Raw genomic sequence first — 15000 nt, forward strand, 5'->3', positions numbered from 1 at the left:
ATAAAATTTGGCAAAGATTGTATTATACTTAAGGAAAAAATCTAGACTATTATCTTTCTAAAAAGACACCCCAGAATGTTTTAGTCTGTTTAATAATTTACTTTGTTAATTTATCATTACTATGCCAGTGGTATAGCAATGTATCTCATTTTTCCTTTTGCTAGACTGCATCTTTTAGTAGGTACAAACAAATGAAGATAGGCTTTTGATCCCCCAAAAATCTAAATAATCATAAGGCCTATAATCCTAATAGCCAAAAGTGATACCTGTTTTATTTCGTGAATTTTGATTGACTGTCCTTTTATTAGAGGATAAGATGTTTTCATAATTATATATTTTTATTACAAAAGTTATTTCTATTGGTTAAGTTTTGTAATCTAAATTTTCATTATCAAGGAGTGTATAATAAACAGTGAAAATTCAAAATTATTTATTTTCATATTATTGCCACTGTGGTGCATAACTGTATAGAAATTAAACAGATTGTCTAAATTGTATAAATTCATAGACATAGGAACATGGAATTATTTACATTTTAAGAAACAGTATTTAGAAGATATATAGAAAATCATGCTCACTGCAGTCAATATATACATGAAAGCACAATATATAAACTATTTACAACATGTGTACTCTATACACACTGAAATACTGTTTGTATCACAACGCATCTAGCCACTCTGCCAGGGCGTCAATTTCTAAGTAAAAATATTTATTACTACATACATACAGTCTCTCTCATATATAACATTTATAATATATATGAACTACCTGGAATGGCACACTTCTTTTCATTAACATTTTTGTACTGTATAAAAGAATAATTTCCCAGGCATTGAGGCACTTGCCTTTGTCCTCTGTGGCTGTCTGGTTTCCAGCTATCACCACTGAGGACTTAAAATTAGACATGGGAAAAAGTTCAAGCTATGCCATGCCAAATTATTTGATTTTATATAGTTTTATACTATAATGTACAAGTGAAGATAGGCATTTACAATATCCTAGAGGAAAAATATATTCATAATTAAATCGTCTTAAATTAGACTCATCAATATATATATATATATATATATATATATATATATATATATATATATATATATATATCCTTGGGATTTATGGTGATAACAAAAATCATCCACCCCAAAAATTTCCATTAAACAAAACTGATATTGAATTTGTCATGGCTTTGTCTGGTGATGTGGATGGGTGCGTCATTAGAATGTAGAGCATCATCATCACTTGTGGATGAAAAGGTGGGTGGGTTGAGGAGGTGAAGTTGGCGGGAGGGCGGCCGAGGAGGAGGCCCTCTAGTTCCCCCCAACTTTGGCTTTGGGGGAAGTGGAGGAGGTGACAGTAGAAGAGAAGGTGGAGGCATTCTGGAAACTGCTGAGACTGTGGAGTTTTCCATGGGTATAGGAGGCGGTGGGGAGAAATCAGGGGCATCTATGTGCAGGGAGCTGGAGGTGGTCTCAGGCAAGGGCACCTGGCAAAGAGATTCATCACCCTGGAGCGTGTCATCAAAGTCATCCAGGTCTATGTCAGGTGCGAGGAGCGTGGCGTTAGCTGAGTGTGGGCCTGAACTGCTTGGAATGCCTCCCCAGACCTCAGGGTGAGCCATGCTGAAGTAGTCCTCAGCTTCCTGGTGGCTTGGTATAACACCTCCTTCTGAGAAGGAGCATTCCAGGTGCGCTAACAGCTGATCAGCCAGATGTGCATGCTGGTTCTCCTTGTCCTGTACAGGAATAAAGTTTTAGTTTTCTATATACAATGAAAAATAATATAAAATGTCAAATAAGTATTTACCTCACAAAATATGAAAACACCAAGAGTAAAATACTTGTTGTGCATATTTCATTTTATATTTATTTAGGGCCATGCATTCTTTAGATTAAAACAAAGTTAAGAAATGTACTTTGATACTTCAGTTACATAACATTTTTTTATGATTTATAATATAATGCAGATAGATTACAGTTTCCATCTTTAGAATCTTAACTAAACATAACTTAATAAAAATAATCATGCAAGTAAACAGTAATTTTTAAAAATAGGACATTTATAAATATATATATATGAAAAACTGAGAAATTAAAGACTGAAGGATACTTCCACAATTTTTTTCAGTCACCTTTCATGCTTTTTAAACCAAGAATATAATAAGCAAGAGGATATCATAAGTCAAAAGGATGCATTCCTTTGTGCTCATAAAAAGGTTTAAAGTCCTCTGCTACCCACCTGGTTGCAGACATGAACGACAGAAAATCCCAAGGAATCCCAAAGGGTTAAAGATTAAGAGTTAGTAACCTGAAAAGACAACATACAACATGCAGTACAAGTAAAGAACAAGACATTCAGATAAAGAGTAAAGTTTATTATTTTCAAAACTGATGATAAAGGTTTGGCTACAACTGAAGGTTCCATGAACTTCATAAACTAATAATCAATATCTAAAGATACAAGATTTGAAAAACTTAAAATTATCAAAACCTTTATCAAAAGTCTTTCTGTTAGAAACTGTGTTCTTGTGTTTGTCAAATTTATCAGAAAACACTTGAGCCTTCACTAAAAACACTAATCTTAAAGCAGCCAGTTCAACGGATTAAAGCCAACTGAATCATTCACTACTTAAGTGTTAATGATTTACCTTGTCAGAAAAGTGCCTCAACATGCCTTTAAATTGTAATTATATACAGATAGACTACAGAAGGCAGAATGACAGAAAAGTAGCAAGTTGAATGAAAAATAAAAATTAGTATTAATGATGTCACTGAAGCCTTAATTTATAATAAATAGATAGAACTACCTTCCAAGAATAGAATGTTCTTTACAATGTACTGCACCTGACCTGTAACAATAGGAACAACAGTAATGGAGCAATAGACTAATCAATATGAGGAATATACAATTACATAAACTTGGAATGATTTTCCCTTTAAATTCCTGCATGCATCATATTAGTTTGAAATCTTTAAGAAGACTGACTGTGCATTCAATGATAAGATGAAATCACTGGAGTTTCATTAGATCAAACTTCCTAAATGCTATCTATCTTCTCTAAAAGTAATAAAGAATCTACCACTTGCAATATTGCTTCTAGATTATCTAGTGAAACTATAACCATAATTGGAAAATGCATGGAAGGAGTTTGTATCAGGCAACAGCAAGAATAGGCCTAAACCCTTTCAGTGTACAAGTTCCTTTAACTTTGGAGGACACAAGCACCCTGCTTGATCCCACCTCATGGTGTGCAATATTTGTTTTCAACTTATTATTAGTACTCTTCAATTACAAGCATCAAGGTATGCAATCAGGGCATCATTTGAGGAATAGAAGAAGAAATACAAATGAACTTTGGCCAGTCAGAGCAGTAAATTGCAACCAGATTTTTTACAGCCTCTGCTGGACCTTGCACACCATGGGTTAAAGGCATCCATACCAAAAGGGAAATGAAATACCCCTACACTATTTAATTAAATAAAAATTGGATTGAATAAAAATCAGATTCTACTAGAGACAGAAAAAAGAAGGGTATAAATCCTCAAGATAATATTTATCTTTAAGGTTATACATAAAAACAAGTGTTGTGTGTAAAAGATAAAAAAGATGTTTGTGAACATTAATAAAAAGAGACCTGCAAAGGTTGCCTTATGATTTGTAATACCATCAGTACTTAAAATCAAGTGAGTAACACCAAATTATGAGATCTTCTAGTTATGTGACAAAAGACTAACACCAGTCGTACACAATACACAGACGTGGAGCAATGCCCATCAAAAGGGTTAGAATAATATCTCCCAAATATACTATGTACATGCTCTGAATAAGTGAAACCTCATTCTATGGTATTTTATCTATGACAGTTGTACTCTCTATATAAGAATTGCTGAATGTGAATGAGGTTTCACAAAGTTTCAAGAAGGTATCTATAGTGGGTGGTTCTATTGACTCACCTGAGGTTGGTCACACTTGAGAAAATCCGGCAGTTCAAAATTAATTTCTGTCCCTCTTTGGTCATCTAGGCGGCTCCTCTGAGCACGTTTCAGTCCTTCATATAACTCTGGGATGAGAAAAAAATGAAAGTCAATAGGGGCCTGAATTTGGAAATGAAGAAAAATATCTTCTGAATTTTTATTCCTTTACAATGAAGTCCACTTTAAGGAATTTATACCTTGTTAAAAAGCAAAAAGTTGAATTCAACTACAAATATTCTGGGAACTAACCATCATTCTCTTGTTTTGCATTGGCTGGGTTGTTGCCACGCCGCTTTGTGACTATTGCATGCTCTGGTGGTGGCATCATCCCTCGCACACCAAGGTTTTCGTGTACACTTGACCTACTATTGGGTTTTCTTGGTTTCTTGTTTGACTCCTGAAATAGAGGGACAAGTGACTCTCACATAACAAATACACACTGAAAAAATGTAACAATGATATAATAAAAAAGTAAAAAAAATATGCCAGTCAATAAAAATTACACCTATTTACAGAAATTAACACTTTCTGTTTCATTCATTATGACTAATAACACTGTACTGCAGTTATATGTGAGCTGAAGGGTTTCTTCATCTATAGCACAAAGAGAACTCTTACCTTATCAGGTGCCAGGGAATTTCTCCTGCTGAAGCCGCCCAGGATGCCAGATGATCTATCACTGCTTCTGTCCGTCTGGAAGGAAAAAGTCCATATTTTACTATAAAATATTCAGATTCTTGAAGAAGGAAGAGGCTTATAAATTTAAAATTACTTGAAACTACTAGTGAATATTAAATCACACACATTGCTATTTTCTACTTACTCTGGAAGATCTGGCATCAAAATCTAGGACACCAAGTTCATCAAAATTTTGCTCTGATTTTCCATTCAACAGATCCTCAAAGACACGGTTGGTGATTTCATCTAGACTGCCTCTCTTTTTTTGACGAGCTGGTTCTACTCCCCACTCTGCCAAAAAAATCAGTACAAATTTTAATAAGACAATTGGGAGCAGAGAGCATTATATCAATTTGATACTCCTATAGTGATAAATATTACATTTGCATCTTGGTCTTTATGCTTATAGAAATAATGCTAAAAAATATTAAGCAACAATAAATACATAATACCTGCCTGACACTACTTCTTGAAACCTAACTATTTAAAGAGAAAATTACAAAATTGCTCAACACAACCTACCTTTCACTTCCTCCTTGGTCTGCACAACTAGCCTATCTCCATCCAACTCATTCACATGGCACTTTAGGTTAACTCCTTTTTCTTCTCCAACCTGAAAAAAACAATAAATGTGGTTATAAAGTCAACAGGAAGATAAAACCTTGAGTCTTTGAAAACTGTAACTGATATACACAGTTGATTTTTCCAAAAACACTAGAAATGCAATGAGGTTCTTCAAAAGCTGATATGTTGAGTTCTGTACTTGAATCAATCACTGGTTTAAGACATATGAAAACTTATCATTATTGAGCTCTCAAGACATAAATGTAAATAAAACATATAATGTTTTGTGGAAAAAATATGAAACATTATTATGAAATATAAATACTCATTCTTACCCTAAAATCAAACATGTTACTGAAACTCACCTTATGAATGGTCATGAGGTCGAGCTTGTAACCATACTTGTGCAGAATCGGTTTAAGAACTTCATTTGCAAGTTTATTTGGTTTCGCTTTAACACATACAGTCTTGCGGTTGGGAAGGTCTAGCCGGAAGAGAATCCTCTGCTCCAGCCTGACCTCGAGTCCTCCCAGCACAGAGCTGTCCTCTGTCTTCTCCATCAGCTTGTAGGCAGGAGACTAAAGTGAGTAAACACAGGCAACACCGTGAAAGAAATGGTAAAGTACATCATATCTTTTGTCAAATTTTATGTAAAAAGACTGTCATATTGCAATTGATTATGGGTCAGTACCTTGTCTGATTTGTGTTGATACACATCAAAGGTAGAATAAGAGATTCCTCGGCGTTCTAATAGCCTCGTCAATAGCACCTGTATGGACTCCCCGGGACGAACTGCCACAACAGAGTTGCTGAGATCAGGCAGAATGACGCGACATCTGTTGCAACCTTCACTTCCACTTAGGCTTCCAAGCTCACCACTTGTAAGGGACTGTAGAGTGATACAGAAATTTTTCAGTTACAGTCAGAACAAAGAAACAGACATTGCCTCATAGTAATCATGAGTTTCATACATTAACTAGAGGATAAACAAAAGTTATATTTTTACCTAAATGCTGCTATATCATAAAAAATAACAAAGTAACTACTCCTCAATAATTTACTTATTCTTAAAACATTCTTGAGTCATATCTTATCACTTACATATACTAAATTGTCACTCCTAGCATTTTATCAGCTTAAGAAGACAAAGTTATCCAAGTCATCTATGTATAAAGTAGATTTGCCACAGGATACTGTATCTTTCAAGTTTAGTTAAACATGCTGAGAGGGTATTCCAACAGCATCTGTCAACCAAAGCTTTAGTATTCAACTCACAGAAAACTATGATGAGGAAATACAGAGACAGACAGACATGTAAACAGAGGGAAATAATATCACTTACTTCTTTGGACACAGCTCTTCTGCCAAGCGCAATATCAGAGGAATTAAGAGATGTTCGGCTTCCACTCATATCAGACCGAACACTGGAGGATTCAGAAGGGTTCCGTTGACCCATCTTCTTCCTCCGCCTGTATTCTGCTTCTCCTCTGTCCTTGCTCTTGCTGCGGTCCTTTCGGTGCCATGGCAAGAGGGATTTCCTGCGCCGTTCATCAGCATCGGATTTGCTCTTCTTTATCTGCAGTGTACATAAGCCAATCAGCATTATAAACTCCTCCAATTAATAGCTACTGTATAAACAAAATAATGTAGATAACTCACAAAAGAAATTCTTTCATTCCTGGCTCACAACCAACAAACCTTCACATGGGAATCCTCTTGAACAATCCTAAGGTCAGAGTCAAGTGTTTCATCTCCCGGGTATGGCAGAGTCTGGCCCCTTATGTCTCGTGATACACAGTCCTTGTACAAGTTTGACTTTAAGAATCGTGAGTAACTGTCAAACTTCATGAGATTGAAGATTTGCTTCTGTGCCTGTAAAGAGATCATTTACATTTTTCATTAAATGATCGTAAACAAGAAAAAAAAAAAATACACCAAGAAAATTATCTCCTGATATAAGAGTTAAGTAAATCTCATAGATTGGTACTAAAAACAAACATTATGATAACTTATTCTGCATTTTAATACAGAGACAACAGAACTAATTCAACTGAATACTGCATAGAACAAGAGTATTAATCATGCTGATGAATACTGACAGACAAAATTCTCAAGCTAGCCTTCTAAATTTCTTACCTGTGCAAAGAGGAATTCATTAGGAGAATGCAGACCATCTTGAGCATCCTGTCTTGCCTGGGAGTCAACATTGACAGGTTCTGAAGCGCCAATGCACAAATGTCTCTCAAAGATCTCTTTGGCCATGGCACGTAGTTCATCAGGGTTGGACAAGCGTTTGTATCGCTCACAGGCAGTCCAAAAGTAAATGTTTTCATGACTATATTCTTTTTTCAGGAACTCCTGTTGAAATACATAGATAAAAAGTTTTAATGATCTAACACTTGCAGACTGCCAAGGGAGCCAAAGCAAAGTTTCTCCTCACAAAAGATGGCTAACTTTGTCTTTCAGTATAACATAACAAGTTTGAATGTACTCAATGGAATTAAGAAATGAAAGTATGGGCATAATGAACACAAATGTAATGTTTATAAATATCCTGCAATATCTATAATGAAACAGTCGTAAATATATACTTACAGCAAAAGTGTGTAACCCTGCAGGGTCTTCCAAGAGCTTCTCAAAGGAAGAGGCCCAAGCACCCACTCTCCCAACATCAATTCCTCTCTCTGATGATACGCTGCCTCCTACTGAACCACAGTCCCCATCTAGAAGACTATGTGGGGCAGATATCTAAAAGAAAAACAAATATATGTATAAATATATAAGTGTGTAAATATATAAGTGTGTGTGTGTGTGCTAGAAGGAATCTGCTAAAAAAAAAGTGCTGATTAAAAGCCATAACATGGCTATAATGTTAAATATTTAAAGGTGTTAAAAGATATGTTGCTTATATCTTCACCAACTTTAAAAACTGATAATAATCATTATATGACATAAACACTAAAATCAGAAGACACATTCCTAGTATCTACATGGCAAAAGGGAGTCTATGTATATGGCAATATAACTATTTGCCAAAGAACTATCTTTACACTTGAATACTGCATATTTAAGTATTAAATTTCACAGTTTATCAAAACATTTAAACATAAGCATAACAGATAAAGTGATAGTATGAGTATGATATGATATGATCTTAGATCTCTTCAAAAGAAGTTTAAACAATATCCTATTATTATTTCTACTGTAATATTAAGGCATTACTGATGGTCTTAAATACTAACCTTCCCAATCTCAGTATCCGAGTGTGCAGATGGGTCCTGCTGGTGGCCACTATTGTGACTGGAATGGTGGAAAGTGCGACGAAGAGAACTGCTGCGTGTCCATTTTTTCTCCACTCCTCCATCAACCTGCAATAAAAAATAAATGGAATTAGTTTCATTTCTTCTACATATGGTAAATAAAAGGTTGAATTACAAGGTATTCAAGTGAAAAGAAGACTTACCCATCTAATGAATAACAAGATTCATATGCCCATATATGATACGACCCAGGAACACAAACTCACCACAAGGGTTTCCATAGACCGACTAATACCAGCTGGAGGCTTCCCTGGATCTAAGCTTGCAGCTATAACCATACTTAGCCTCTTGTCCTTCCTGAGGGACTGAGTGTGCAAGTTAGAGTCCCTTCGAATGGTCAAAAAATGGTCCAAAAGCAGGCTTCCGCGTCCTACTGTGTTTTCTTCCACAGTCACTGACATTTCCTCACCTAGACAACTACTGCTTACTGACCTACAGTCCTCATCCCCACTGTGGGAGTTATGGCTGGCCTTACGACAGCTGTCACAGTGACCAGTGTCCTCACAGTCAGCATAGTGGAGAGGAGACTCTGCTCTGGTCTCTGTTGCTTGGGACAGGGTCTCCTCTAGGCTGTCTGGGTCAATAGTCTCATCCCCACTTGAGGAGAGGACCTCATCAGATGTCTCTGTCACCTCTGATATGGCTGGCAAGTTCTCCATTATAGTTCACAGGCAATAACTTTTGCTTCATAAAATATCTGAAGATTCCATTCATTGCAGTAAAACCATAATAAATATGCCTCAGTGTCCAAGTCTGACAGCTGCACAAGATCTTGCACATTTTCACTTAAAGAGCAGCAACCTGTTACCCATTTGCAACTGGATTTTATAAACTCAAAAGAGAAAAGAGCATGACATATATACCCAACAAACAAGTCTTTTATATATGCATAGCTTCTGAACATCCTTTGCAAATTAGTCAAACACCCATCCACCTCCAACAACCTCCCCTTCCTTCTGACAACAGCAAATATTTAACATTTCATTATCCAAAAACATAATTCAAATGTCTATCATTATGAATTTATGTTCATGCTTCACCTAAACTATGCCATCATTTGCCTATTGCTTAATTTCTGTTTTAATAAAAAAAGAACAAACACACACACACCCTCTCTGTGTGTGTCTCTGTCTCTGTCTCTCTCCATCAAATTAGAAAATACGGTAAAACATCTTCTTTTAGAGTCAATATGATACATATCTTTACCCCTAAAGATAAGTTGCAGTCAAGGTTGGACCACTTAAATATAAACCGGGGCTTCACTGCCAGACTCACTTCTTCTGACCTGTGAGGATAATAATATTTCAGAAACACACCTGTGTTTATAAACTCCCATACATATATCTCTACAAAGAAAGCTTCAAAATAAAACAGCTGGCGTCGTTCCCAAGGACACACGTGTTCCCTTGCCATGACAGTAACCTTCTCAGCCACCACTAAGGATAATGTAAATGTTAACCAAAGGGGAACTGCAAGCTGATACTGTTGAAAAGAATATGCAAAGCAACAAAGACAACAACAACCATACAAATATAAATACACACACACGCAAAAGCACACACACACCTGCAGCTACAGCTACAGACACAGACACAGACACAGACACAGACACAGACACAGAGTGAGTGAGTGAGTGAGTGAGTGAGTGAGTGAGTGAGTGAGTGAGTGAGTGAGTGAGTGAATGAGTGTTTATCTATATATCGACTTATTGTATATATGTAGGTATATATGAATAAGTACGTAATGTGCGGATGGAGACTATGTGCAACCGCAATGAATCAAGCCACGCAAAGCCAACAGAGTCGCGAGAAATAAGCCCAAGGAGCGGAAATGGATAAAAAGTGGTTTAGATAGACCATGCATGACGTGAACAAGTTATCTCTGAGGGAGCGGTGCGTAGGGGGGGGGGGGGGGGGGGGAGGCACTGCCACATATGGAGAGCGAGACCGTTGGGCTCTCAATGAACTCACATGGGGAGAAACGAAGCGCAAGTGTATAAATTGCAGGTTGTGTGTATAGTATGAGTTCGCGAATTCATATTCATGTAAAAGTTCATATAGATATGTGAAAACATGCATGCATGCACGCGCGCACGCACGCACGCACGCACACACACACACACACACACACACACACACACACACACACACACACACACACACACACACACACACACACACACACGCACACACGCACACACGCCCACACGCCCACACGCCCACACACACGCCCTCACACACGCATGAGAAGGAGAGCGAGAGAAAGGGTGGTTGTCACTTGAGTGATTTCCAGCGCAATTCCGCGCGCCGCCCCGCCACCCACACAGCACCATTCCGGCAGTGCAATAACCGCGCCAGGACTGCACCCTCGACGCAGCCCTCGGCTTCCCGTATCCTTCTCTACACCCATGGCCGCGAAAGTGTCTTAAGGGCGGGGCTGCTCGTGGCGTCGGCTGATAAGTCGTCTATTGCATTCCAGCTCAAAGGCAACTACGGCGGCTGATCATTGCACGCGAGGAAGAGGAGATGGAGGATGCTCGTGTGTGTGTGTGTGTGTGTGTGTGTGTGTGTGTGTGTGTGTGTGTGTGTGTGTGTGTGTGTGTGTGTGTGTGTGTGTGTGTGTGTTTTAGAGAGAGAGAGAGAGAGAGAGAGAGAGAGAGAGAGAGAGAGAGAGAGAGAGAGAGAGAGAGAGAGAGAGAGAGAGAGAGAGAGAGAGAGAGAGAGAGAAAGAGAGAGAGAGAAAGAGAGAGAGAGAAAGAGAGAGAGAAAGAGAGAGAGAGAGAGAGAGAGAGAGAGAGAGAGAGAGAGAGAGAGAGAGAGAGAGAGAGAGAGAGAGAGAGAGAGAGAGAGAGAGAGAGAAGAGAGAGAGAGAAAGAGAGAGAGAGAAAGAGAGAGAGAAAGAGAGAGAGAGAGAGAGAGAGAGAGAGAGAGAGAGAGAGAGAGAGAGAGAGAGAGAGAGAGAGAGAGAGAGAGAGAGAGAGAGAGAGAGAGAGTGTGTGTGTGTGTGTGTGTGTGTGTGTGTGTGTGTGTGTGTGTGTGTGTGTGTGTCAATGCGGGTTGATTATAAGACCTTCCGCCTGATCTTTTGTCGCAACTCCCGAGGTGTCTTTGAGCCACAATACAAAAACCCTTATGACAACATACAGTCCTGACATGCTAACAATATCAAAAACAGGATTTTACTTGGACATCAGTATCACATTTGATAAAAGAATTAGTCGTCCCAAACGGGAAAATCCAATTCCCTTTCAAAATGTGGTGTTACAGTTCCAAGAACCAAACAACTGCACCCCCCCCCCCCCCCACACACACACCAAACAAAACATCAGCCAGCAAGGCCAACCCCCCTTGAGTATATCTCCCGTCCCCACCTGCGGAACGTAATTACATTCGCAACCGCTGACCCCCCGGGGAGACGAGGACGGCGAGCCTAAAACAAATACCCGCGCACTGCTTTCCCTAATCACAGTGCAGCCCTCCCCCCTCCCTCCCTCTCTTCCTACCCTCACTTTTCTTCCATGACAAAACGCACCACTGCGAAGATAAAAACAGCTTGAACCAATACAACATGAAGTCAATAGTAATGATCGAAGTTTTATTCCCCGGCATTCGCATTTACATAGTGTAATCACCCGACACATTCCCCTGTAAACATCTGCACTGGCAGGCAATGCAGCGACGAATAGCGAGTGCACTGCGCTTCTTTGCGAATTCGAAATACCGTACCTCGGAATCCATCTCATCGGCCTTCAACGAGGCCGCAGGAGTGGTCCTCGTCGACTTAGTATAAAACGTGGAGCTGGGCTTGGGCGTCGCGTCGTTGTTGCGCTGCCGGACCTGCCGCTTGGCCTTCGGCGTGAGGTTGTTGGGCGTGCTGGCGGCGGCTGGCTTCTTGGGGGTTCTCCTGGAAGGAATCCGTCTGAAGCCTAAAGGCTCTGCCGCGTCGCCGCCCACGCCGAAGAGCGCCTTGAGAGAGGCCATACTGCTGGCGAGGGCGCTGGTGGCGCTGCTGGGGTCACTATTCCTTGAGATGGTTCCCTCGTTCATGCTCCCCGGCCGCCTCTGGCCGCCGCTCAGCCTCCTGATGCTGTCGATGCTCCTTCTGCCGACAGTCTTCCTGCCGACGTCTTCCCTGCCGACGAAGGAGGCCGACCTCAGCACCACGTCGTCGTTGACCACGGCCCTCTTCTTGAAGGTGTTGTTGTTGTTGTTGTTGTTCATGGCTTCCATGGCGATGCGGATCGGCGTGGCGACCAGCATGTTCGTGTTTCCGGCGTTCTGCTTCTCCAAGGACACCACGTGCGGGTCCGAGTCCCGCTTCTTGTTCTCCCTCCGCGTCACCTTCAACTCCTTCTTCGCGGAGCGCAACATCGTAACGCTGCGGAGGCAACGCTTCCTTGCTCACTCCTGGGATATAAAACAAAAATACACTGTTCACCAATGTTTTCACCGTTGTTCACAACGCGCAGCGCGCTCCGGCACGTTACATATTGTATCACAACACAGAATTCGAGTTCGTCCTCTACTTCGCACAGTCGCGACTAAAGTGACGTTGTGGCACGTACGAGTGTAGTTGGCACCGCCACCTTTGAGGGGGCTGGAGACGGGAGCCCCCGTCCCCGCGTTTTGCCGGAGGTGCGTGTTGGCGCCCTTGTCTATGTCATCAGCCCTCGGAATGGTGGCTCCCTGCTCCCTGCCCCTGACCCTCGCCGTGTCCACGGGCGGGACATGTTCCTAGCGACCTCCAGCTGTTGCTGCTGTGATCCGTCTGAGCAAAGCAGGGCTGTGTCAACACGGGTTTATTAAGGCTGTCACATGCTCGCTCATACCCGCCTCCCCGCTCACTGCGCAACACTCTCCCTGCTCAGTCTCCGTCAAAACTGGTCTCCGTTCACGGAGCTCACTTCGTCAGACCCAGATAACCAGCGCGTTATCCGTTACGCCCGATAACTAACGGAAGGGGTGCCCCACCAGACGTTACGCAACTGCCACCAACGTGACCGACAACAGAACCGCAGTTTTGCAACGGGCGCGACCTCACACAAAGGCCCGTTAAGCGGTACAGTCGGGACGCCCTCCCTGTACCGCCACACACGGCGCCGCAGGACGGGGAGGCAGCAACGACGCCGCGAACACCACCTTCTACATCAGTCTCCTAATCGCTTGCGTGATCGAATGATCGACAACGCAACTGGGCTTGCTTTATGGGCGCGACGGGCGAGACTTGCGGCGTGAGCGAACCTCAAGTGCGCGAAAGGAAGCAAAATGGAGGCGGCTAGCAAAGGCCTCGCACGTTTATCAATTTTCCAAGAAACATTTCCAGGGACACGCCCGATACAAAGCGCACGGCGACGGGAAGAAGCAATTATACAGAGCTTAAGTTTTGTTATTCGACGAACCACTGAACAAAGAGTAGCACGGAAAGAGGAGGGATACGTTAGGATGGCAGTGACAGTGAAATTGGTTCGTGCTCACACATCGTCCTCGGTGTTATGTTTAGGGACCTACACTATACCAACAGTGTTAAGTTACACACGGTAAAATATATTGATGGGGAAATAAACTAGTAATTGGGATTGCCTTATAGAGCTTAAAGTAGTGCCTTGAGCTGATTTTAGTGAAAGGGTACAAGTGTACGTCTAAGGAAATAATGTCTGCCAAAGGGAATCAAATCCAGCACATGAGCGGGGTCGTGTGAGTCGTGCCGCCGAAGTAGGGGCACTCAGGGCAGTAGACACCTCCGACGGACCGGACATTGGCCATTAGGGTCGGGCCGTGTACTGTGCGGGCTGCGACGGTTATTGCACCAACTGCTTACTCACATTTACGGTATCAGTCTCCTACTTTCCTGCTTATGTGCGTATTTTGTCTCAGTGAAAACTACCAAAAAAGTGAATAGGTCACCATCTCGTCCAGCTGACGGCCGTTAGTGACCCCCCACCCCCCTCCCTGACGGCGCGCATGAACCAAGCAAGAAAGCAGCTCCTTCAGTGTTCAGTGTTGCGGCATTTAGGGGTCTCGTGCTTCCCGCATACCCGTAAATCCCGAGTCGGGCGCCACGTAAGGGAGCGAGCAGGGAGCCACCAGCGTTTTTTATCTGTCGCTATCGTAGTCCGTTTCCTGCAAGCCCAGGATTTCCCTCCGCCACATCGAAGCTCAAGCTTACACTACTATTACTTCGCTTCTTACTCGTTTCTTTCCATCACAGTTACTACATATCGTTGCGTTTTTTCTGTATTCGTAAGGAAACAAAGCACTGTTTCTATCTTTAACCACACGCACTACCGTCCCTTCTAAAAGGCTTCTGTCGTGACAGCAGCATTTAGCCCTGTCGCCGGCAGGAGCCCAGCGCCCATAACTACCCACTTGGTTCGGAGGGAGCAGCGCACGGTGGAGTGGGCGCCGCGACTGTAAGCGTCGCTATGAGGGGCTCCGAATCTGATAGAGACAAGTTATCATCTAGTA

The 15000-nt window shown here is 41.5% G+C and overlaps 1 protein-coding gene across 5 annotated transcripts in view; it reads right to left on the reverse strand.

The window, feature by feature from the left end:
* Positions 1–415: 415 nt before the first annotated feature.
* LOC125036854 (regulator of G-protein signaling 12-like) overlaps positions 416–15000 on the reverse strand; it is a 147506-nt gene continuing 132921 nt past the window's right edge. Inside the window, exons 3-16 of one of the 5 annotated variants that reach the window (XR_007115926.1) lie at positions 8459–8584; positions 7812–7964; positions 7353–7574; positions 6915–7088; positions 6559–6792; positions 5908–6105; positions 5582–5794; positions 5175–5265; positions 4798–4943; positions 4593–4667; positions 4224–4371; positions 3954–4060; positions 2239–2307; positions 1561–1735 (exon numbers count right to left, since the gene is read on the reverse strand). Coding sequence is in view for 4 of the 5 variants with exons in the window: in XM_047629739.1 (XP_047485695.1) it covers positions 1157–1735; positions 3954–4060; positions 4224–4371; positions 4593–4667; positions 4798–4943; positions 5175–5265; positions 5582–5794; positions 5908–6105; positions 6559–6792; positions 6915–7088; positions 7353–7574; positions 7812–7964; positions 8459–8584 (2466 nt within the window). In the remaining variant the exon portion in view is untranslated. Of the gene's footprint in view, positions 1736–2238; positions 2308–2806; positions 2849–3953; positions 4061–4223; positions 4372–4592; positions 4668–4797; positions 4944–5174; positions 5266–5581; positions 5795–5907; positions 6106–6558; positions 6793–6914; positions 7089–7352; positions 7575–7811; positions 7965–8458; positions 8585–15000 lie in introns of all 5 variants that reach the window. The other 4 variants (XM_047629742.1, XM_047629741.1, XM_047629740.1 and 1 more) reach the window with 4 other exon arrangements.

The sequence above is a fragment of the Penaeus chinensis genome, chromosome 22, assembly GCF_019202785.1.
Source record: "Penaeus chinensis breed Huanghai No. 1 chromosome 22, ASM1920278v2, whole genome shotgun sequence".
In the NCBI taxonomy this organism is placed as follows: domain Eukaryota; kingdom Metazoa; phylum Arthropoda; class Malacostraca; order Decapoda; family Penaeidae; genus Penaeus; species Penaeus chinensis.